We start from the raw sequence: 24897 nt of genomic DNA on the forward strand, positions 1-24897 counted from the left end.
GCTACTCTTAGAACAGTTTAATTTTGACGAGGTTTCAAAAGAGTCTAAAGAGGTTTTAGCCATTTCATCTTATATACAATTAAATATTTCCTGGTATCAACTACTTTATTTGAGAGAATATATCCTACTGAACAGGACTGAAAGCTTTTACTGTGCATTATCCTTGTGTTTTTGCTCCACAACTGTTCAGTAGCAGAAGAATGTTTCATCTGTTTATATATCACTCACACCATTATTTTTCATCATTGTTATACATTTTTTTAAATAGGTAGAACAGGAGAAAAAGCAGTGTCATGCAAACACATTGAATGTTCATCCACTAAAATCACATGCAGGCTATTGTTAAAGGTGTAATCTTCAAACCAAGAGATTAAGTTGAGAACTGTGAATATTTTTATAACAACTTTATTAAAACAGATGTAAATGTCCATAAAACATATTAAAGCACTTTACAATCACACTACACACACAGAACAATCCAAAAGGATTGATGACACCTCAATTTATGGGTCTTTTCTTCTTTCATAGTACACTTTTGTGTCATGTAAACCCCTTGTTAAAAATATTATGTGAAGTCATCAATTGTTTATAAAATATGGCCTATTATTCTTATGTATCAGCTTTGCTAAAAGGAACAATGAATAAGTTAACAAACTGAAGCAGACTCCTCCTCTGAAGCAGTTTTATCATCAGTGCTTTCTCTATTCTAGGATGTAGCCATCGATGGAGCAGAGCTTGTGTTGGGTAATACAATCTAGAGTGTGGGAAAGGATGAAGGAGAAATAATTAGTTGGTTTACTGCTCCACAGAGAAGACAAATGCAACATTTGTATAAATCTTACTGTCTAAAGACATGAAAACTCAAGAAAGAGCTTGCAGTTATATTGTTCCTTTCGCATTCTCAGAGCATCTCAATGTACTTCGCAGCTAATAAAGTACTCCTGAATTGTAGTCACTATTGTGATGTAGGACATGCAACAGCCAACTTGCTCACAGCAAAGTATCACAAATAACAATGAAACAAATGACCTGATCATTTATTTTAGGTATTGGCTGAGGGCTAAATGTTGGTAAGGACATTGAGAGAATTTTTCTGCTTTTCTTTGAATATATCATGAGATCTTTTATGTCCACTTGAGAATGCAGATGGGGCATTGACCTAATATCTCACCTGAAAGATTTAACTTCTTCTGTGCAGTAATGAAGTATAACCCTAGAATATGTGCTCAAGTCTCTGCAGCGGTGCTTGAATCAATCAGAAGCGAGTGCTAATACTGAGTCAAGACTGACTTCAAACTCCCATCATTTTGTTATGAACATTCTTGTGTAGTGATGACATCTCCTTCATCTAGTGCACCTTATTATTGCTGCGGCTCCAGTGAGATAGGGAATGTAGGTGTAGCTTGAACGCTATTGTTTTCCCAGTATCTGCCCAAAAATAAACTGCCACTCAAAGCCAAGTCTACTCAATGTGGCTTAAGATTTACAATAACTTTGCAGCCTTCAGTTTCTATTTGGATGACCACAGTTTAGCTTGATTGACCCCATTCCCAGAACTTGTAATGCATTCAGTTAAAACACCACTATGCTGCCCTCTGAATCCTCCCTTTAAGTAGACAAGAGACACATCAGGGACAATATGTGACTTTGACCTATCATCATATTGTATTAAGCACTATTGATGAAGTAATAACCAGTCCTTAGAACAGAATGATCCAGTGAGCTTGAACTATGACAGCAACAACAGAAAATACATAATTTCGCATCTTATCCTGTCAAAAATATATCAAAGCAATGTGCGTACTCTTAATTACTTTTAATTGTAATTGTTGTGTAGGCAAATCTGGCAGGCATTTCACACACAAAGTCACACAGAAACAACAGAAACATAGGGGAGAATTTTCTCCCCGTCGGGCGGGCCGTTTGGGAGTGGGTGCGGAGCCGATCGTTGCCTGCGATCGGTTCCGCGCTGCCATTTTACATGGGTGGGCCAATTAAGATCCGCCCAGCGTGAAGCACGACTCCCGAGGACAGCGGGAGTGGGCGGGCGGCGGTGGGAGTGCAATGACCACCCGGTCCAATGGCGACCCGGCGGCCTGTTCAAATAGAGCGCAGGCAGCCTTGCAAAGGCTGTTCATCATGGCCAGCAGAAGGGCTCCCCAGAGCGCTGCTGGAGAGCAGGCCAGGCAGGAGGGTAGGGCAGCGGTGCACTGTGCCCCTTGCTTTTCTGATGAGTGCCTAGCTGCCCTCCTGGAGGAGGTGGCAGCACTGCGGGAGGTCCTCGTTCCGAGGGACGGGAGGAGGAGGCCCCCCAACCTGACCAAATGTGCCTGGGAGGAGCTGGCAGACATAGTCAGCTCCCATGATGTGGTGCAATGCACGTGGGTCCAGTGCCACGAGCAATTTAATGACCTCTTTCGCTTGGGAAGGGTGAGTACCATGTTGGCAGAGGTCACTTAATGCAGCAGGTAGGCTTTCCCCCCAGCGCCGCACCCCCCAACTCTGAGTGCAGTTACAACATTGAATCCTTCACGGCATGTTTCCCTCACTGGGTGGGCCAGCAGATATTGCCCATGCCTAGTTCACCCAGACAGGGTAGTGCTGAGATGGGTTCTGCACCCACAACATGTGTTAGACTGACACCCAGAGTGCTGTTTTGGGGGCAACCTCAAGGATCTGCATCTAGGCACAGTGCTGGAACTGTGAAACATGTCAAAGTCAGGGTGCTAACATGCTGGGAGGGGAGCTTCCAGGTGGCGGGGCACAGATCCATCTGCTGGCCTTGGCATTTCATGTGCTTGTGCCTCCTTCCTTTGCAAGGTTAGACCATGTGGTGCCAAATGTGATGGAGGCAGCATGTGGACAAGGGGGGGTCAGCCCTGGCTGCTTGGCGAGTGTGCAGCAGCTGCGGGGTTACAAATCACTGGAGTCCTGCAATGTCCCACTCTGGTTGGGGTGGTAGGGATGCAATGGGAATCCAGGGACAGGCTGGACTAATCAATGCTCCTCTCTCCTTTTCAGAAGACTGCGCACAATGCCGCCGAGCGGATGCAGACTGGCGGAGGCTAGGCCCAGTTGGCCATCATCAGATACGAGCAGGAGACGATGGAACTGGAGAGGCGCAATGCGCCCAGGTCTACCGGTGGCAGTGAGGCTGAGGTGTCACGGGGAGGTATGATTGCCGAGCATTGAGGTCACCATGTGTGTCCCAGCAGCTATGGCACTGCTGAATTTTCAGTGATTGAAGCTTGCAACATGGGTTGACCATTGATTAGGGAAGGCTGAGCGCATACTGATCCCGGGGGACAGGGATGCACATTGACATTGTCTCCACTTTAACTAATCATACGTCCTCGTTCTTCCTTTCAGCATTGCTGGGGCAGGGCCGGGAGGAGGGGGCAGAGGGGCCGCCTCTGACACCTGAGGGCCCTGAACAATTGGACTCACCAGCGTCACACCATCTCCGCCAGGCAGGCACCAGTGTAGATACTAGCACCTTGGTGGGAATTAGATCGTCGGCTAATGTCCTGGGGCACAGTGGTGAGGCAACTTCACACTGAGGTGTGGACGGAGACAGAGAGTGCCCATGGTGCCGGCAGTCGGAGGGCAGCAGACGCTGGAAGTCCAGCAGGGTAGGCGGGAGGATCTGGCGAAGATACATGAGGCAATGCGTGGCATGGTGCCCGTGCCAGAGGAGTCCACGCGGAGCATCTGATGCAATGACCCTCATGGCCGAACGCCATGCTTCCTCCATGGAGGGAGTGGCGACTCTCGTGGAGAGGCTCCTCCAGGAGACAAATCAGGGCCTCCTGGGGTTGTGCTCGGACCTGCAAGCCCTCACAGTGGCATTGACCTCAGCTGGTCAGTGCCAGTGTGGGAGATGGTTTGGGCACCAAGTATCACAGCTCGGTGCCCATCCATCAGTGGTGAGCAGGGAAGTCCGAAGCGGCCTCATGTTGGCGCAGGAGCTGCCTGTCATCTCTGTGGGCTCCTCTCAGGGCACTCCGGATGAGAGCAGCAGCTACTCCGCCCCTCTGCCAAGGACCTTGGGATCCAATGAGGCTGCGGCAACTGGGGAGATGCCAGCTGTGGAACTGGCCGCTCCCTCCCAGGCGGGGCCATCACAGGCTCCACGGGCCAGAGGACTCCCGCCAAGGTCATCGAGGCCAACAGGACAGCACAGTGAGCGGGCTGTCTCAGATGCCAGTGCCAGCGAGGGGGAGCACCTAGACGTAGCACCTGGAAACGTAAACTTAAGGCACCTTAGGCACAACACAGGTTTCTCACTGGTGGTTTTATGTTGCTCCGCTATTCGTTGATGACCACTTGGTGTGATGCGTAACACCTTTGCTTTCATTTTATTTTCTGTTTCATTTTGTTAAATAATTAAATTTTGATATGTGAGCATGGCTCAGGGTGATTCCTTACTTCTGCAGGTGGATGGGAACCTATGATGTTATGAGTGTCTTGTTTGACACTGAGCTTTATTGACGAGGCCCTTAGTTAATGTTCCTACCCAGGCAGATTTTGCACTCAGGTATCGAGTTTGGAGCCTGCAGTCCTGGCTTGTGTTGGAGGTCATCTGTGGTGGGCTAACTGAACGTTCATTGGATTAAAGCCTCCTGGGTGTCCCTGCCTCCCTGGAGGATGCCCGGGTCAGCATCTACCCCCTCAGTGTTCTCCTGTGCGTGCTCAGCCTTGGACTCACTGCTGGACTCATCGTGTGCAGCCGGAGCAACTGCGTCTGCATCTTCTTCTTCCACTGCGTCGCCCTTTTCCAGCGCCAGACTGTGGAGAGCGCAGCATGCAAACACTATCAGCTGCACATGATCTGGGGGGTATTGGAGTGCGCTCCCTGAATGATCCAGGCATCAGAAGTGCATCTTGAGAAGACAGATGGTTCTCTCCACCACAACCCTTGTGGAGGTATAGCTCCTGTTGTACTGCTGCTCAGCCTCTGTTCTTGGATATAGGAGAGGCGTCATGAGTCACCTTCTGAGGGGATAGCCCTTGTCACCCAGCAGCCATCCATCCAGCTGGGCTGGAGCACTGAAGAGCCTCGGCACCTGGGAGTGTCTCAGGATGTAAGCGTCATGGAAGCTGCCTGGCTACCTTGCACAGACTTGCAGAATCTGCATCTTGTGATCACACATTATCTGCATGTTCAAGGGGTAGAATCCCTTCCTGTTGATGAAGGCACCGGACTCACCAGCTGGCGCCTTGATGGCCACATATGTGCAGTTGATTGCACCCTGGACGCGGGGGAAGCCAGCAATCGCTGCAAAGCATCTGGCTCGCTGTGTCTGGCTGACCTGGTCCCAGCAGAAGTGGATGAAAGTCAATGCACGCCTGAACAGAGCATCTGTCACCTGCTTGACACAAGCGTGAACAGCTGATTGGGAGACTCCGCAAAGATCACCCACTGACCCCGAGAAAGAGCCGGAGGCATAGAAGTTGAGGGCAGCCGTGACCTTCAACCCCAATGGCATGGGGTGCCCACCCACACAGTTGGCGCAGATCTCAGGGCCTATCATCTGACAAATGTCACTGTCTCCCTTGAGAGATGGAGCCTCCTTCGGCACTGCACCTCAGACATATTGAAGTAGCTGCTTCGATGTCTGTATACCCTGGCAGCAGGATAGTGGCGTCTTCTGCGGCCCCTTCCGCCTTGTACTTCCTGTTGGCCCTGCGCCCCTTGTGCCTGCGCCTCTTCTCCCAAAGGTGGCTCCCCTGGAGGCTGAATGTGCACTCCTGGCCTCCTCCCCCTTCTGGCCCTCCTTTCCTCCTCAGAGGAGATGCCTCCAGTGGACAGCACAACTCCCATTCCCAGGCTAAGGGAAGGCTTCCTGAAACCAGCAAGGCCCCAGGAATGATGTTTACGCAGAGTCCTGACCTGAAGCCTGTTGCTCCTGGCCAAGCAGCTGTGAAAAGTTTTGAAGTATTCCTGCTCACACAGGCATTTATCAGTAACTTTAAGCATTAAATGTCTGACAAGTAACACTCACGACCCCACTCACCCCTCATATCCCACCCGTAGATGACGTTTATAAAAATGTGGCCTACCTGCCTGCCCGCTGCGCCCGTGCGACGACCTGAAGATCGCATGGGCCCTGAAAAATCAGTGTCAATTGCTGCCTCAAGGGCCTTAAGTAGCCTGTTAATTAATGGCGGGCGCGCATCGGAGAGCATTGCGCGCCCGCCCACCGAAATATCACGATGGCGCGCAGTGACCTCAGGACGTTTGCCCCACTAGTCATCGTTTGCCAGTCCGAAAAAGACCCATTTATTCCTACTCTCTGTTTCCTGTCTGCTAACCAATTCTCAATACAGGCCAATCTATTACCCCTAACCCCATGTGTTTTAATTTTACACACTAACCTCTTATGTGGGACTTTATCAAAAGCCTTCTGAAAATCCAAATACACCACATCCACTGGTTCTCCCTTATCTATTCTGCTAGTTACATCCTCAAAAAACTCCAGTAGGTTTATCAAACATGATTTTCCTTTCATAAATCCCTGTTGACTTTGTTTAATCCCATTAATATTTTCTAAGTGTCCTTTATCACATCCTTTATAATAGACTCTAGCATTTTCCCTACTATTGATGTTAGGCGAACTGGCCTATAATTCGCTGTTTTCTCCCTCCCTCCTTTTTTAAATAGTGGGATTACATTTGCCACCCTCCAATCTGCCAGCACTGTTCCAGAATCTACAGAATTTTGTAAGGTGACAACCAACGCATCCACTATTTCCATGGCCACCTTCTTTAGTACCCTGGGATGTAGGTTATCAGGCCCTGAGGATTTATCAGCTTTCAGTCTCATTGATTTCTCCAGCACTACTTTTTAAAAATAATTTCTTTCAATTCCTCCTTCTCACTAGACCCTTGGTTCCCTAGTATTTCTGGGAAATTATTTGTGTCTTCCTCCATGAAGACAGAACTAAAGTAGTTGTTTGGTTGCTCTGGCATTTCCTTGTTCTCTTTTATAAGTTCTCCCATTTCAGACTGTAAGGGGCCTACATTTGGTCTTCACTAATCTTTTTCTTTTTACATACTTATAGAAGCTTTTTCAGTCCACTTTTAAGTTCCTTGCAAGTTTATTCTCATACTCTGTTCTTCCCCTCTTAATCAATCTCTTGGTCCTCCTTTGCTGAATTCTAAACTGCTCCTGATCCTCAGGCTTGCTACTTTTTCTAGCAACTTTATATGACTCCTCTTTGGATGTAATACTATCCTTAATTTCTTTTGTCAGTCATGGTGGGCTGCTTTTCCTGTTGTGTTTTCGCACCAGAAAGGAACGTATAGCAGTTGCAATGCGTACTTACGTTCCTTAAATATTAACCATTGCCTATTCACCATCATGCCTTTTAATGAAGTTCCCCAATCTATCTTAGCCAACTCACGCCTCATGCCTTCCTTTGTTTAGATTTAGGACCTAGTTTCAGACTACTCCACTTTCCATCCTAATAAAGAACTCTATCAGGTCATGATCATTGTTCCCTAAAGGACCCTGCACAACAAAATTATTAATTAAACCTTTCTTCATTGCACACTACCAAATCTAGGATAGCCTGTTTCCTAGTCAGTTCCTCGATATATTGGTCTAAAAAAAATCTTGTACGCACTCCAAGAATTCATCCTCCACGGTATTCTTGCTAATTTGGTTTGCCCAGACTATATGTAGATTAAAGTCACCCATGATTATTGTAGCACCCCTGTTACATGCATCTCTAATTTCCTGTTTAATGCTGTCCCCTACCTTACCACTATTGTTTGGAGACCTAGAAACAACTCCCACTAATGTTTTCCGCCCCTTGTTGCTTCTTAGCTCCACCCTGGCTGATTCTATATTGAGATTTTCTGAGCTAATATCCTCTCTTACTATTACAGTATCAATTTAAGGTATAAAGGTTGTACATTTAGGGGTGGCATATACTGGGGACATAATTGGGAAACAACACATGAAATTTTGCAAATGTGTGTGGCAATTTTGCTGATATCTATGTACACCCAAATTTCCTACCAGTCTCATTAGCATATAGGTAGGCAATTAATCATAGTCCACGAGAGACCTGAGGCATCTCTTGCTATTAAAAAGAGAGACAAATGGTTATATAGCTTGAGGGGCACCACTCTGCATAAAGCATGGGGCAGGTGAGAAGGCAGGTCCCTAGTCTATCTCAGCTGGAATGGGAATTGAACTCGCCTGTTGGTGTTATTCTGAACCACACACTAACCATCTAGCCACTGAACTAACCATCAGTTAGTTCATCAGTATATGCCATTATGCAAAAATGGGCTCAAACAGCTGGAAATTAGAGCAAACCACTGAGGCCAAGGAAAGCACCAAACCCATACTGTATATTCCTCCCCTAATAACAAAAATTTAAGTTTCAAACCACGCACATGTACATTAGGCCCTTCTTGTTTAAGAGCATGCAATCGAGAAAGCTTTCCAGTTTTTGATTTGACTTATTTTGATGTCATGAAATTCATTCAAGTAAGATTCAATACCGTGCACTGAGGATAAATATATATATATTTTTAAAAATGTCTCAACAATTGCAGAACCGGTGCAGACAAGATGGGCCGAATGGCCTCCTGCACTTTAACAATTCTGTGATTCTGTGAAACTAGCAGAAAATGACTGTTTCCTGCAGTGCTAAAATTCAGGACTTAATTTTACACTCACTTTTATCTAATGTAATTGGAGGAAATTTGTGAGTATAGGTCTTTAGCCTGAGGGAGGAGTCATTATAATGATCTGAGATGCAATGGTTGTATGGATTGACAGGTAAGAGTAGACAAGACAAGACAAGGAAAGTCAAGCGCAGTGATATTAGGCGTGTAAACATTTGCAGTGTGAAAGATCAGATCACTAAAATGGTGTATTTGCTTTACTCCCTGATTACACATGGTACAAATTCAGAATTCCACCTCATTATGTCTAATGTAAGACATATTTTACAGCACTGTACAAGGGAAAAATTGCTTTTTTTGTGTGCAATGCAATGTTACAACCTTTGCTATTCTTTTACCCGTATTACAAAGTCCTTACTGCATTTGTCCACAAGCACAGTTGAGAACAAGAAATAAAAATTATTTTACAAATGACGATCATTAAATAAGCTTAATTGAATGGTTTAATTGGTATTCATAAATACTTTGAGCTATTGCTTAAATTGGAGTCAATTAACTGAACTGCTCTTTTGCAAACCACTTCAATCTATTATGCATGCCATAGTAAGTAGCTTTTAAATCAATAGGCAGATGTAGTTATTATAGTAACAATCATTTATTGTATTAGTCTTGATCCAAATGAGTAGATTTCAGAAACACATTCCACAACAGTGTCTATAGCGATACAACTGGAACTCTGCTTCTCGAAACAAATTTTTAAAAATGAAAATTTTAAAGAAGCTGAAAATTGAGCCTTAAAATTGCTGCAATCTGTAAAAGACAAATCATGGCGGACATTCAATAGGATGCTTTGAGGAAACAATGAAGTTTATTGATAAATGTAATGTTGTGGATGCTGCCTGCACCAATTTTTTTTAAAGCTGCTCTGTAGGAGGCTTGTTAAAGAAAGAACATAAATTTGGTTAGCACCTTTCACAACCTTAGGATGTCCTATTCGCAGTAAATTGTATTTCTTATGTGCTGTCACCTTTGTAATGTACAGGAACACTAGCCAACTTCCGCACAACAAGGTTTCACAAACTGTTAGGAAATAATTAACCAGGTAATCTATTTTTAGTGATGCTTGTTGAGGGATAAACCTAGCTGAGGCTAGGACAAAGGAAAAACTCCCCTGTTCTTCTTGGAATCGTGCCCTGAGATCTTTTGTCTGCATGCGAGAGGTCAGATCGGGCCACAGTTAAGTGGCTTATCTGAGAAACATCCAATAGCGCAGGACTCCCACAGTACTGTACTGGACTGCCATCTTGGATTTGGTGCTCAGGTTTCTGGAGTGGGGCATGAAGCACAACCCCAGAGTCAGGAGTGCTATTGTAAACCAAGGCTGCCACATCAAATTAAGGTTAAGTGTTATTAAAATGAGTGGGGCAGCATGGGTAGCAAATTAGGACAAAGGACAAAAAATGGAAAGTGGTTATTAATGGACATTTTTACAGACTAGATTATTGCAAACAGTCAGGATAGGAACCATTAGTCTTCTTGATCTCGACTTGGGTGGAGGGAAAAGCATTTGTGATGGCTCGGTGGAGCAGACAGGTTTCATAAAGAAACAGCAAAACTTTATTACGGAGACATCTAGGAGTGCTTGCACCTACACCTGATCTCTCGTCTGGGGGACCCCAACCCCTGGATTGCCCGAGCTAAAGGTTCACTAGTCGAAGCCCCCGCAGTAGATCACATGACCTCCGATTGACATGCATGCAATTACCACAGCATTAAAAATTACTGTCAACACAAAAATAGGGAGCACAATTAACTATTAAGACTCCAAAACACTTCAGAAGGACGTGAATAGGTTAGTGTAATTGGCAGATGGAGATTGGCATACGTCTACATGGACTTTATCAAGGCTTTTGATAAGGTCCCTCATGGCAGACTGGTTAAGAAAGTGGGAGCACATGGGATCCAAGGCAAAGTGGCATGTTGGATCCAAAATTGGCTGAGAGACAGGATAAAAGCAAAATACTGCAGATGCTGGAAATCTGAAACAAAAACAAAAATACCTGGAAAAACTCAGCAGGTCTGACAGCATCTGCGGAGAGGAATACAATTGACGTTTCAAGTCCATATGACTCTTCATCAGAACTAAGGAAATAGACAAATGAGGTGAAATATAAGCTGGTTGAGGGGGGTGGGACAGGTAGAGCTGGATAGAGGGCCAGTGATAGGTGGAGGCAAAGAAGAGATTGCCAAAGATGTCACAGACAAAAGGACAAAGGGGTGTTGATGGTGGTGATATTACCTAAGGAATGTGCTAATGGGGACATTAAGGGTAGCAACCAGGACAAGCTAGTGGCAGATGGCCCTAGTGGGGGTGGGGTGGGGGGAAGGGATCGAAATGGGCTAAAAGGTGGAGATAAAACAATAGATCGAAATAAATTTTAAAATTGGTGGGAAAAGAAAAATATATTTTAAAATATATATATATTATTGGAAAAAGGGGGACCGGAAGGGGGGTGGGGATGGAGGAGAGACAGGGAGCAGAGGGTGAGGGTGGAGGGATGTTTCTGTGACTGGAAGTCTGTTTCCAGTGGGGTTCAGCAAGGCTTGGTGCTGGGGCCCTTGCTGTTTGTGGTGTACGTAAATGATTTAGACTTAAAAGTGGGGGTTATGATCAAGAAGTTCACGAATGACACGAAAATTGGTAGGTTGGTAAATAGTGAGGAGACTAGCCGTAAACAGCAGAAGGATATCAATGGACTGGTCAAGTGGGCAGAGCAATGACAAATGGAATTCAACCTGGAAAAATGTGAGGTAATGCACTTGGGGAGGGCTAACAAGGCAAGGGATTACACTGTGAATGGTAGGACTCTGGAAACTACTGAAGATCAGAAGGACCTTGGTGTGCATATCCACAGATCCCTGAAGGTAGCAGGGCAGGAAGATGAGGTGGTTAAGAAGGCATATGCCTTTATTAGCTGAGGCATAGAATATGAGAACAGGGATGTTACGCTGGAACTGTATAAAATGCTGGTTAGGCCACAACTGGAGTGCTGTGTGCAGTTCTGGTCGCCACATTATAGGAAGGATGTGTTTGCACTGGAGAAGGTGCAGAGGAGATTTACCAGGATGCTGAGGAACGACTGGATAGGCTGGGGCTGTTTTACTTGGAGGAACGAAGGTTGAAAGGGGACCTGATAGAGGTGTATAAGATTATAAGGGGCAAAGATGGGGTGGATAGGAAGGCACTTGTTCCATTAGTAGAGGGGTCAATAACTGTGGGCATAGATTTAAGGGAAGAGGTAGAAGGCTAAGAGGGCAGTTGAGGAGAAATGTTTTCACCCAGAGGGTGGTGGGAGTCTGGAACTCACTGCCTGAAAGGGTGGTTGAGTCAGAAACTCTCATAGCATTTAAGAAGTATTTGGATATTCCCCTGCATTGCCACAGCCTCCAGGGCTATGGGCCAAACACTAGAAAATAGGATTAGTGTAGTCAGATCTTTGTTGACCGGCATGGACACGATGGGCTGAATGGCCTCCTTCTGTGCTGTAAAACGACTATGAGTCTGCCAGATGAAACCAAATTGGCAGAAATGTGAGCCAATCATTTTTGGGAGGGTTAATAAGGAGAGAACATATATACTAATCAGTAACACTTTAAAAGGAGCAGGATTTCAGGAGGCTAAATAGTTCATATCCATAAATCTTTAAAAGTGGGCAAATGAGTTGAAAAAGCTGGGATTGTAGGTTTTATAAAGATGGGTATAGAATACAAAAGCAAAGGGGTGATACTTATTCTATAAGAATCATTTGTTAGGTTGCAGCTAGCAGTTCAAATTTGGTTGCCTTGCTTTGAGAAAGATATCAAGGCCATGGAAAGGGTGCAGAAATGATTCACTAAGATGATACCAAAGTCAACAGGTTTTAGGTAGAAAGATGCAACCTCACTATTCTATCTCCCCTTTTTACTCTAAGCTTCTTTCCAGCCGATGACGATGTGGTCACGGATGTCTTGTTTTCCACCCTAAACTTCAGACCAGCCTTCCCCTTCTGAGTTTCTGTTTTCAGACACGCAAGAACTACCACCTGCCCAGTCACAGGAGCCCCAGCAGAAGGAAAGAGAGCAACACACGTCACTGATAAAGAAGCCTTGTCATTTGATCTCACACTCACTGCCATCAGTCACAAGGATACTGACCTTGCATGTGCCTTGGAGGCTAGTGTTGGGGTCAACACATGGTGAGTCACTGGACATGAGTGGTGTGTAGCCCGGCCAGGGGTAAAGGATGGTTCAGTTGCCAACTCACTAGAGAGCGATGTGGGAGATGAGATCTGTTGCAGAGGACTAGGATGTGGAACTTGATGGGGCTAAATACAGGAAAGTGCTAGTTGGGCATGTACACTGAGATGCTGGGTGCACTGGCTGAGTTAGAGAGTCAGCTGTCAATGCCAAGGAGCATGGATGAATCTGGCTCCAACTTGGTAGAAGGGGTGATGCTGAGCTTGCCTTCTCTACGGCCTCTGCTCCATCTCCCTGTTGTGCTACAGGCCCAGAGGCATTGCCACTGTTACCTCCTTACCTGTTGTAAACTTTGTGGGTTCAGGTCACTTACACCACTGCTCCTCAATGCTCCCACCTCATGAGAACGTGGAGTGATATCAGAAAACATTGCCTGCACCTTTGTTCTCACTTCCACCTTGATCTAGCTGGCATTCTATCCTTCATGCTCTGTCACCATTAGTTTACCTAAAACTCTGCTACCCATATCCTCTCCCATACCAAGCCCCACTCTCCCATCCTTATGGTTCTCTCTGAGCTATATTGGCTCTCAGGTCCCCACTGACTCCAATTTAACATTTCACCCCTATGTTTAAATCCCTTCAGTAGTTTCACCCGTATCTCTGTAAGTGCCTCCACCCCTAGAAACCCTCCAGTGCTCCCTATTCATTTGACTCAGGCCTGTGCTCACCTTCTTTTCTTCACATTATTTTTAGCTGTGCTTTTAGATGGCCACATCCAGCTTTCTTTCTGGAATTCTGTCCCAAAACATTTCCATCTGTCTTCTTCCTTTTAAAACCTCCTTAAAACCCATGATCATGAAGCATGTGGTCACCCCCTCTTTCCATCATTGGGTAGACCTGCACTTAGCCTGATCATACCTCTGTGTTTCATATCAGGACATTTTTTGATATTAAAGATGTGATACAAATGCAAGTCGTTGTTGTTGACAGTAAAACTAGGATTCTCTTACTAGAACATAGAAGGTTAAGAGGAAATTTGATGGGAGTGTTCAAAATTATGGAGCAAAACTCTATTTCATTGGTTGGTGAATCAGTAAAAAGAGGGCATAAATTTAAGATCATTAAATAAGAGGTTTGGAAGACTCACGTTGTTCAGTGACATGGAATGCCGTGTCAGAAGTGGTGGTGGAAGCAAAATCTTTAATAGTTTTTAAAAGAAATATATATAAATATTTGAAAAGAACAATTTGACAAGATATGGGAACAGGACAGGGGAATGGAACTAAACAGATAACTCTTTCAGAGATACACCATAGGCATGATGGGCCAAATGACCTCAGTCTTTGTGATAAAATTCTATGATGCTATAAATTTAAAATTTGCTTCTAAGTTAATTATTAAATTTTCCCTACTGAAATCCAAATTTCTTTCCATGTTTTGGTTACAATTACACTTGTATTTTTAGGTTAAACGAGAAATACAAAATTGTTCATTGGGAGCTCGCTATAATAAGTACACTCAGTGGCTGGGTCGCTGTAGCTGACATGCAAGGCAGATGCAAAATAGGGATTTTGTCCAAAAAACATTTTTCTAAAATTGAAAACAACAAAAAAACTTTACAAGTGGGTGGATGGGTCAAGGGGGACTTTGAATTCTCATAACATTTTGGGCAGTCACAAAACTGCTCTCCATAAACTGTGCTGTCATCCACTTTTTAATTGCAACATCAATCTTGAAGGAATTGTATCAGGCCCAATTTCTCATGATAGATACATGCCCCATGTTACCATGGATTGTGTGTTGCAAAATGCACCCTTTTTTTTCTGAGAAATTTAACTTGACCAAAAATGTAGGAAGCCAGCCTTATTTCTGTGTAACATTTTCAGCATATGAATATGCTTGTGAAAAGTCTGGTCAGCCTTAATAATTAATAAAAAGGCTGCTTACCAGAATGGCAATAATACAGGTCCCATAGAAGAAGACATTAGTTATATATATTATATTTTTCACAGATGTCAGATAGGAACTGTCTGGCTTTGTATAAAAGACGAAAAAATGGACAGTTGGGCCCAACAGTCTTATATTGTTTCTAAAAGTTATCCTATATGATGCACATGGTAGATATAAATCAACGTATATAGCAATATAAATTGTACATTTCTGCGATGCTGGCTAAATTAATTTCTGTTGCATATCAAGCTTGAATTAGATGTTGTCTCCTGTTCAGTTTCACTGATCTCTCCTGTAAGGTCATCCTGCACCCCTTAATCAGCAGTTTACATTACCATTCAAAAGATAGTCTTATGAGACCATGACTTGAGGGCTGCAATTATGGAAAAACCCTTTGTTATCTGAGCTGGATACTGTAATTTCACAGTACCACCACATACTTTCTCCAATTTCCTGATAGATGGGCTGTTGTGACAAGGTGAAATATATACCAACAAACAGATTTATTTCACAAACTGTTAGCGAACAGCGTAGCTGTTTATAGTGAATGACAATTAATTTTGAAGCACACTTCATAGCACATAAAATACAACACACCTCACAAAATCATGTTAGTGGGCTAAATATGACTCTTCTGACCAGTAATTTTACTGAATTTAATGATCATTCCCTGAAGGCGGGCACTCTTATTTGTGGAATTTGTTTCCCTTGCCCGGTTTTCCTCAACAGTGTCCTTGTGTGTTTATTTATTCATTCATGGGATGTGGGCATCGCTGGCAAAGCTAAGATTTATTGCCCATCCTAACTTCCTCGAGAAGGTGGTGGCGAGTTGTCTTCTTGACAACTGAGTGGCTTATTGGGCCATCTCATGGGGTAGTTAAGAGTCAGGGAATCATAGAAAGAATCACAGAATGATTATAGCTCAGAAGGCAGCCAATTGACCTGTCCAGTCCGCATTGGCTCTCTGCAAGACCATTTCAGCTAGTCCCCCTCTTTCCCTGTCACCTTGCAATATTTTTACCTTCATGATTTTTACCTTCATTGCCACAGAAGGCTGTGGAGGCCAGGTCATTGACTGTTTTTAAGACCGAGATAGATAGGTTCTTGATTCGTAAGGGGATCAGAGGTTACGGGGAGAAGGCGGGAGAATGGGGTTGAGAAACTTATCAGCCATGACTGAATGGCGGAGCAGACTCGATGGGCCAAATGGCCTAATTTCTGCTCCTATGTCTTATGGTCTTATGGAGCTTCCCCAATTCCTTTTTGAAAGCTACAAGTGAATTTGCCTCCACTATCCTTGCGGGCAGTGCAATCCAGATCCTAACCACTCGCTGTGTAAAGAAAATGCAGAAATATTAAATAATTATTTTGCTTTGGTATCTACCAGGGTGGTAGAGCAAGTAGACACGACATTGAATGATGAGACAAGTAATGAGATAAATGCATTTAAAATTAAAAAGGGTATGTATTGAATAAAGCAAACAAACTCAAAAAGGATAAAGTCTTGGACGGATAGATTGCATCCATGAATTTTAAAAGAATCTAGGGAATAGATGGCAGAGGCATTACTACACATAGTTAATAATTTGTTAGAAAAAGTGCAGTGCTAGAAGACTGGGAGATAGCTAACGTATATCCTATAATTAAGAAGGGGGAACATGTCCAGGGAATTATAGACGAGTCAGCTTATCATGGTAGGAAAAATAATGGAATCCTTACTAAAAGAGTGAATAGAAGGTCATATAGGAAGGAAAAATTCGATAATGAGCAGTCAGCATGGGTTTCAAAAGGGGAAATCTTGCTTAACCAACCTTATTGAATTTTTTGAGAAGGTAACAGAGGGAGTAGACAATATAATGCAATAGTTGTAACTTATCTGAATTTTCAAAGGGCCTTCAATAAGGTTCCCCATAATATACAAATGAATAAAGTTTGAGAATGTGGCGTCATGGGACAAATGGCAGATGGATACTAGCTGACTTCAGGACAGAAAGTAAAAAGTGGGAATAAAGGGAAGTTATTCAGAGCAACAGGTGGTGGGAAGTGGAGCACAAGAAGCAATGCTGGGACAACTGCTGTTTACAATTTACATTAACGATTTGGACTTTGGAATCAAAAACACAATTTCTAAATTTGCAGATGACACCAATTTGGGAATAGTCAATACTGAGGAGGGCTCCAACAAATTACAGGAGGACATTAATAAAATTGCAGATTGGGCAAATGAAGCAAATGAAGATTAACACAGATAAATGTGAGGTAGTCCATTTTGCTAGGGGGAATAGGGAGGTCACCTATTACTTGGAAGGTGCAAGTCTAGGTGGGGTAGAGGAATTAAAGGATCTTGGAGTAAAAATACATCAATCAGCAAAAATTGAGCCACAGGATAGCAAGACCATATAAAAAACAAGCACTAGATTTGATTTCTGAAGGGATAGAATTGAAAAGTAGGGAAGTTATTCTAAACCTGTATTAAACCTTGGTTAGACTACACATAGAATACAGCATGTAGTTCTGGTGGCCATATTATAAAAAGGATATAGAGGCATGGAGAGGGTGCAGAGAAGATTTACAAAGGTGATACCAGACTGCCTGGGTATACATATCAGGAAAGGATTAACAGGCTTGGTCTGTTTTCTCTTGAATAAAGATGGCTGGGGTGGTGACCTAACAGAGGTCTTGAAAATTATGAAAGATTTTGATAGAGTGGATACAGAGAGAACATTTCCTCTTGTGGGGAAGAGCATAACTAGTTCATATAGTCACCAAGAAATCCAATAGGAAACTCAGAAGAAACTTCACCCAAATAGCAGCAAGAAAATAGAATTCACTGCCACAGGGAGCACTTGAAGTGAATAGTATAGATACATTTAAGGGTAATCTAGACAAGCATATAAGGGAGAAAGGAATAGTGGTTACATTGTAGATTTAAATGAGAAAGAAGGAATGCAGCATAAACACCAGCATGGACTGGTTAGGCTGAATGGCCTGTTTCTGTGCTGTATATCCTATGTAATGCATGCCGCCATTCATTCTTTTGCCAATCAGCTTAAATCTGTGTCTATTGTTCTCAATCTCTCTGCCAAAGGGAACAATTTATCTACCTATGCTGTCTAGTCCCCTCATGGTTTTGAAAACTCCATATTGCTGTAGGTCTGGAATCATATATCGATCAGATCAGGTGAGCTACAGATTTACTTCTCTGAAGGACATCAGTGAATCAGATAGTTCTTTTATGACAATCCAGTAGTCACATGGCACCACCACTAGTGTTAGCATTTTATTATAGATTTCTTATTACTTGAATTTAAATTCCTCAGTGGTGATATTTGGTGGGATCATTAAATCAGGCCTCTGGATTATTAATCCAGTGACATAACCACTGCTATCTTTCCTGGTTGGCTGGATGAGAAGCCAGGGTCTTGACCTCTGATCCTCTCCCAATTTTTGATGTCAGGATATTGGCCATTTGTGCTACCCACCAAATTGGTTACCATGCACCACTGTTCTCACTGAATAAGCCATCCTAATAGAATGGGTTTGGACTTCCACTGGAATATCGAAATGAATTTCAATTGCTTCAGTTTGTGAGAAGCACCATTTCATGAACTGGTTCATCTAGATTAGGGATTCCCAAACTATGATGCATGTATCTCTAGGAGTACGAGAGATAACTCTGTGGGAATTTGTTACATAAAGAAATCAATTTACTTCAAAATATGCCAATGAGAAGACAGATACACAGAGACGATTTTATACAAAGCCTTCAGCTCCAATCACCATACACTACAGTGTGATTTTAGTTGCTCAGCAACTGTCCAGTCTAACTGAGCTCAGAAGTAAATTGGGTTCTTATTTTGTTGTAGATGTCACACTGTAATTATATATACTGGGATGTAACAGTGAAAAATAAATACATGGCTAAAGACAGGTAGTGTGAAGAAGAACACACAAATTATCAGTAATGAGAAGCGAAGTATTAAAAAGTGTCTTGCCAGCATCAGTACACTGGCTGAAATTGCTGGTGGTATGATGATGATTCATGGCGTGAAACTAAGCCTGAAAAGCAAAACATTGATATCAGGTACAAAACAGGATCTATATCAGAGAGATGTAAATATGACAAAATTGGATTTATTTGAACTGGAGCTGATGAATACCCTTAGCCAGAGTGTGCATTATGTGATGAAGCTCTATTGAATAGCAGGCCAAAACCATATCTTCGACTTGGAAACAAAACCTGAACACGAGGACAAACTGACAACATTTTTCAGGCAACTGTAAGCACAGCTAATGGCAGGCAAGACATTTTACTGCTCTGTTATTGTTGATGAGAATATTAAGGCCCTTGAAGCCTCATATTTAGTGAGTTATAGAGTTGCAAAGTCAGGATACTACAGACATGATAAGCACTATGCTTGGAGAGAGGCCCAACGATTAATTCAGTTGGCGCCAATATCAAACAACACAGTGTCACATTGAATTAATATCATGGTCAATGATGCTGTAACTCAATTAGTGAACTGTGTCAAAAGCAGTCAGTACTTTGCTCGAATGTACGAATCCACAGATGCGGCAGTCTTAGTTCATCTTCTGGCTGACTGTGGTACATTTATGATCATACAATACAGGAGGCCATTTTATTTTCCCATTCACCCCTTACCAGAACAACAGCTGAGGAGATTTTCCAGTTGCTTTTTTTATATTAGTTCATGGGATGTGGGTGCCCCTGGCAAGGTCAGCATTTGTTGCCCATTACTAACTGCTCTCGAACTGTGTAGTTTGCCAGGCCATTTCAGAGGGCAGTTGCTGTGGGTCTGGAATCATATGTAGGCCAGACCAGATAAAGATGGCAAATTTCCTTCCCTAAAGGATATTAGTGAGCCAGATGGGTGTTTACAATAATCGATGATAGTTTCATGGTTATCATTACTGAGGCTAGCTCTCAATTCCAGATTTTTAAAAAAATCAATTGAATTTATTAATTAATTGAAGTTAAATTCCACCAGCTGCCGTGGTGAGTTTTGAACGCATGTACCCAAGGCATTGGTCTGGACCACTGGATTACTAGTCCAGTGACATTACCGCTACATCACCATCTCCATTTACAGCTTCATAAAGCAACATGATAGTGCCTGGTCACAATGAATTAACATCTGCACTGATAGAGCAAAATAAATGAATGGTGGGAATAGTGGAGTATTAACACATATCACAGCAGTTGATCCCAAAGTGATGTGGGCACATTGCAGTCTTCGTAGGGAAAGACTCGCTGTTGAAAGTATGCCTACCAACCTGGAGGGGGAGCTGGACAATGCTGTGAAGAAAGTAAATTTTATAAAAACTTCACTCTTGATTTCCAGAATATTTTCCACTCCATGTAATGAGATGGGATGTGCGTACGTCTATCTATTGCTCCACATGGGGGTTCGATGGCTGTCATGCAGTAACGTCATGGCACGTTTCTTTGAACTTCACTTTAAGCCAAGTTATTATTTACCACCCATTCCTAACTCACTCACTGTCTGCATGACAGAGCTTGGCTGTCACGGCTGTGCTAATTGTCAGATATATTCTCTCATCTAACTGAGCTAAATCTAGGGCTCCAAGGGCTGGGTGTAACCATCTTCAATGTCAAGGACAAAACTGAGTTAATGATTAAAAAACAGCAGAAATTCTGGGCTCATTTAACAACACTGAAATTCTCCCAAATATGCATGAATTCCTTAAATGAATGAACAACAGTTGCAGGGAAGCTTTAAAGGCAACATCAAGCAATATCTCACTGAACTGATGAGGCAATTACGTAAGTACTTTCTCTCAAAGGAGACATAAAACAGTTGGGTTTTCTGCAGTGCCAATGCTGCAAGACTTGTCAATAAAAGAACAAGAGCACATCCTGGAGACCTCAACTGATGGTGGACTCAACACTGAGCTCCAATAAAAGCAGTTGGCTGAGTCCAAACACGAGCAAAATTCCTGAAATTCTCAGTTAGGGTTCTCAGGGTTTTGATACCATTTGCTACAACATAACCTGTGTGAAAGCGGATTTTCATCTCTCACTGGAAAGAAATCAAGAGTATTGTCAGTGCCTTTCTGTGAAAAACAACTCACGACTCAAGCTATCCCCTATCGCTGCAAACATTAGAGGTCAATTAATGCTTGGCCAAACAACCTCATTCATCACATTAATGATGAGAAGCACTATTAATCCTTAAAGTTATAAATGAGTATTTAATTTGCATGTTTGTGCAATGCTTGGGCATGAAAGGGGTTAAAATATTAAACCTGTTTGCTGGTAGGGATACGTGGGCTTCTGTAGACCTGGAAAGGGGTGCGCAATAAGTGAGGTTTGAGAATCTTTGAGATCTAATCCCCATTCCCCACAATTGGCTGCTATGGGAATTTTCAAACACTGTGAGCTAAATTTAACTTTACATAATTTTAATGTAAGTAACAGGAAATAGTGGTTTGTGGTTGTATTATTGGACTAGTAATCCAGAGGCTAGGATGAATGCTCCGATGACATGAGTTCAAATCCCACCACGGCAGTTAGGGAATTTCCATTCAATTAATTAAATACATTTGGAATTAAAAAGTTAGTCTCAGTAATGGTGACCATTAAACTATCAAACTGTTGTAAAAACCACTCTGGTTCACGAATGTCCTTCAGGGAAGGAAATCTGCCGTATACAATCTGGCCTACATGTGACTCCAGGCCCACAATAATCTTGTTGACTCTAAAAATGGGAATGAAGCTGGACTGACCATCCGGCATCGACCTAGGCACCGGAAAAGACAACAGCAAACCCAGCTCTGTTGATCCTGCAAAGTTCTCCTCACTAACATATGGAGGCTAGTACCAAAATTGGGAGAGCTGACTCACAGACTAGTCAAGCAACAGCCTGACATAGTCATCCTCATGGAATCATATCTTACAGATAATGTCCCAGACACCATCATCACCATCCCTGGGTATGTCCTGTCCCACCGGCAGGGCAGACCCAGCAGAGGTGGCGGCACAGTGGTATACAGTCATGAGGGAGTTGCCCTGAGGGTCCTGAACATCGACCCTGGACCCCATGAAGTCTCATGGTATCAGATCAAATATGGGCAAGGAAACTTCCTGCTGATTACCACATACCGCCCTCCCACAGCTGATGAATCAATGCTCCCCCATGTTGAACACCACTTGGAGGAAGGACTAAGGGTGGCAAGGGCGCAGAATATACTATGGATGGGGGACTTCAATATACAACATCAAAAGTGGCTTGGTAGCACACTACTGACTGAGCTGGCTGAGTCCTAAAGGGCATAGCTGTTAGACAGGGCCTGCAGCAGGTGGTGAGGGAGCCAACAAGAGGGAAAAAAATACTTGACCTCATCCTCACCAATCTGCCTGCCGCGGATACATCTGTCCATGGCGGTATCGGTAGGAGTGACCACCAAACAGTCGTTGTGGAAATGAAGTCCCGCCTTCACATTGAGGATACCGTCCCTTGTGTTGTGTGGCACTACCACCGTGCTAAATGGGATAGATTTCGAACAGATCTAGCAACTCAAGATTGGGCATCCATGAGGCAATGTGGGCCATCAGCAGCTGCAGAATTGTAATCAACCACAATCTGTATCTTCATGGCCCGGCATATTCCCCACTCTGCTATTACCATCAAGCCAGGGGATCAACCCTGTTTCAATGAAGAGTGCAGGAGGGCATGCCAGCAGCAGCACCAGGCATACCTAAAAATGAGGTGTCAACCTGGTGAAGCTATAACACAGGGCTACTTGTGTACCAAACAGCATAAGCAGCAAGTGATAGACAGAGCTAAGCGATCCCACAACTAACGGATCAGATCTACGTTCTGCAGTCCTGACACATCCAGTCATGAATAATGGTGGACAATTAAACAAATCACTGGAGGAAGAGGCTCCACAAATATCCCCATCCTCAATGATGGGGGAGCCCAGCATATCAGTGCAAAAGATAAGGCTGAAACATTTGCTACAATCCTCAGCCAGAAGTGCCGAGTGGATGATCCATCTCGGCCTCCTCCGGAGGTCCCCAGCATCACAGATGCCAGTCTTCAGCCAATTCGATTCATTCCATGTGATATCGAGAAATGACTGATGGCATTGGATAGTGTAAAGGCTATAGGCCCTGACAATATTCTGGCAATAGAAGACTTGTGCACCAGAACTCGCCCTTAGCCAAGCTGTTCCAGTACAACAATGGCATCTACCTGACTGTGGAAAATTGCCCAGTTATGTCCCGTACACAAAAAGCAGGACAAATCCAACATGGCCAATTTCCACCCCATCAGTCTACTCTCCATCATCAGTAAAGTAATGGAAGGGGTCATCAACAGAGCTATCAAGCAGCACTTGCTTCGCAATAACCTGCTCACTGACACCCACGTTTGGTTCCGCCAGGGCCACTCAACTCCTGACCTCAATACAGCCTTGGTTCAAACACGGACAAGAGATCTGAGGTGAGGTGAGAGTGACTGCCCTGACATCAAGGCCGCACTTGACTGAGTGTGGCGTCAAGGAGCCCTAGCAAAACTGGATTCAATAGGAAACAGAGGGAAAGCTCTCCGCTGGTTGGAGTCATACTTAGCACAAAGGAAAGTGGTTGTGGTTGTTGGAGGTCAGTCATCTCAGCTTCAGGACATCACTGCAGGAGTTCCTCAGGGTAGTGTCCTCGGCCCAGCCATCTTCAGCTCTTCATCAATGACCTTCCTTCCATCCTAAGGTCAGAAGTGGGAATGTTTGCTGAAGACTGCACAATGTTCAGCACCATTCACGACTCCTCAGATACTGAAACAGTCCATGTCCAAATGCAGCAAGACCTGGACAATATCCAGGCTTGAGCTGACAAGTGACAATTAAATTCGTGCCACACAAGTGCCAGGCAATGACCATCTCCAACAAGAGAGAATCTAACCATCGCCCCTTGATGTTCAATGGCATTGCCATCACTGAATCCCCCACTATCGACATCCTGGGGGTTACCAATGACCAGAAACTGAACTGGGCTAGCCATATAAATAATACGGCTACAAGAGCAGGTCAGAGGTGAGGAATCGTGCGATGAGTAAGTCACCTCCTCACTCCCCAAAGCCTGTCCACCGTCCACATGGCACAAGTCAGGACTGTGAAGGAATACTCCCCATTTGCCTGGGTGAGTGCAGCTCCCACAAAACCATCCAGGACAAAGCAGTTCACTTGATTGGCACCACATCCACGAACATTCACTCCCTCCACCACAGACGCACAGTAGCAGCAGTATGTACCATCTACAAGTTGCACTGCAGGAATTCACCAAGGCTCCTTTGACAGCACCTTCCAAACCCACAACCACTACCATCTAGAAGGACAATGGCAGCAGATAGATGGGAACACCACCACCTGGAAGTTCCCCTCCAAGTCACTCACCATCCTGACTTGGAAATATGTCGCCGTTCCTTCACTGTCGGTGGGTCAAAATCCTGGAACTCCCTTCCTAACAGCACTGTGGGTGTACCTACACCACATGGACTGCAGCGGTTCAAGAAGGCAGTTCACTACAACCATCTCCAGCGCAACTAGGGATGGGCAATAAAAGCTGGCCCAGCCAGTGAAGCCCATATCCCGTGAATGAATTTAAAAAATGGCCTAGCAAGCTGCTCAGATATATCACTGTGAGAAAGTTCTACAAGAATAAAATGAGATTGGCCATCTGACTTTGACCTAACACCTCCCTCCCAGAAGTATGATAGGGTCCCCCTTGTCCTCACTTATCACCCCACCAGACTTCGCATTCAAGGGATCATCCTCCGCCCTTTCCGCTAGCTCCAGCATGATGCCACCACCAAACACATCTTCCCTTCACCCCCCCCGGCGGCATTCTACAGGGATCGTTCCCTTCGGTACACCCTGGTCGACTCCTCCAACATCCCCTACACCTCAACCCCCTCTCACGGCACTTTCCCATGCAACCGCAGAAGGTGCAGCACCTGCCCCTTTACTTCCCCCCTCCTCACCGTCCAAGGGCCCAAACACTCCTTTCAAGTGAAGCAGCAGTTCA

At 44.1% G+C, this 24897-nt stretch overlaps 1 protein-coding gene across 1 annotated transcript in view; it reads right to left on the reverse strand.

Moving 5' to 3' along the window:
• Positions 1 to 276: 276 nt before the first annotated feature.
• The window catches only part of mcph1 (microcephalin 1), a 370028-nt gene continuing 345407 nt past the window's right edge, over positions 277 to 24897 (reverse strand). Inside the window, exon 15 of the mRNA XM_078541909.1 lies at positions 277 to 754. Within this exon, the coding sequence (XP_078398035.1) occupies positions 702 to 754 (53 nt within the window). The 3' untranslated portion in view covers positions 277 to 701. The remainder of the gene's footprint in view (positions 755 to 24897) is intronic.

The sequence above is a fragment of the Cetorhinus maximus genome, chromosome 5, assembly GCF_964194155.1.
Source record: "Cetorhinus maximus chromosome 5, sCetMax3.hap1.1, whole genome shotgun sequence".
NCBI classification, from domain to species: Eukaryota; Metazoa; Chordata; class Chondrichthyes; order Lamniformes; family Cetorhinidae; genus Cetorhinus; species Cetorhinus maximus.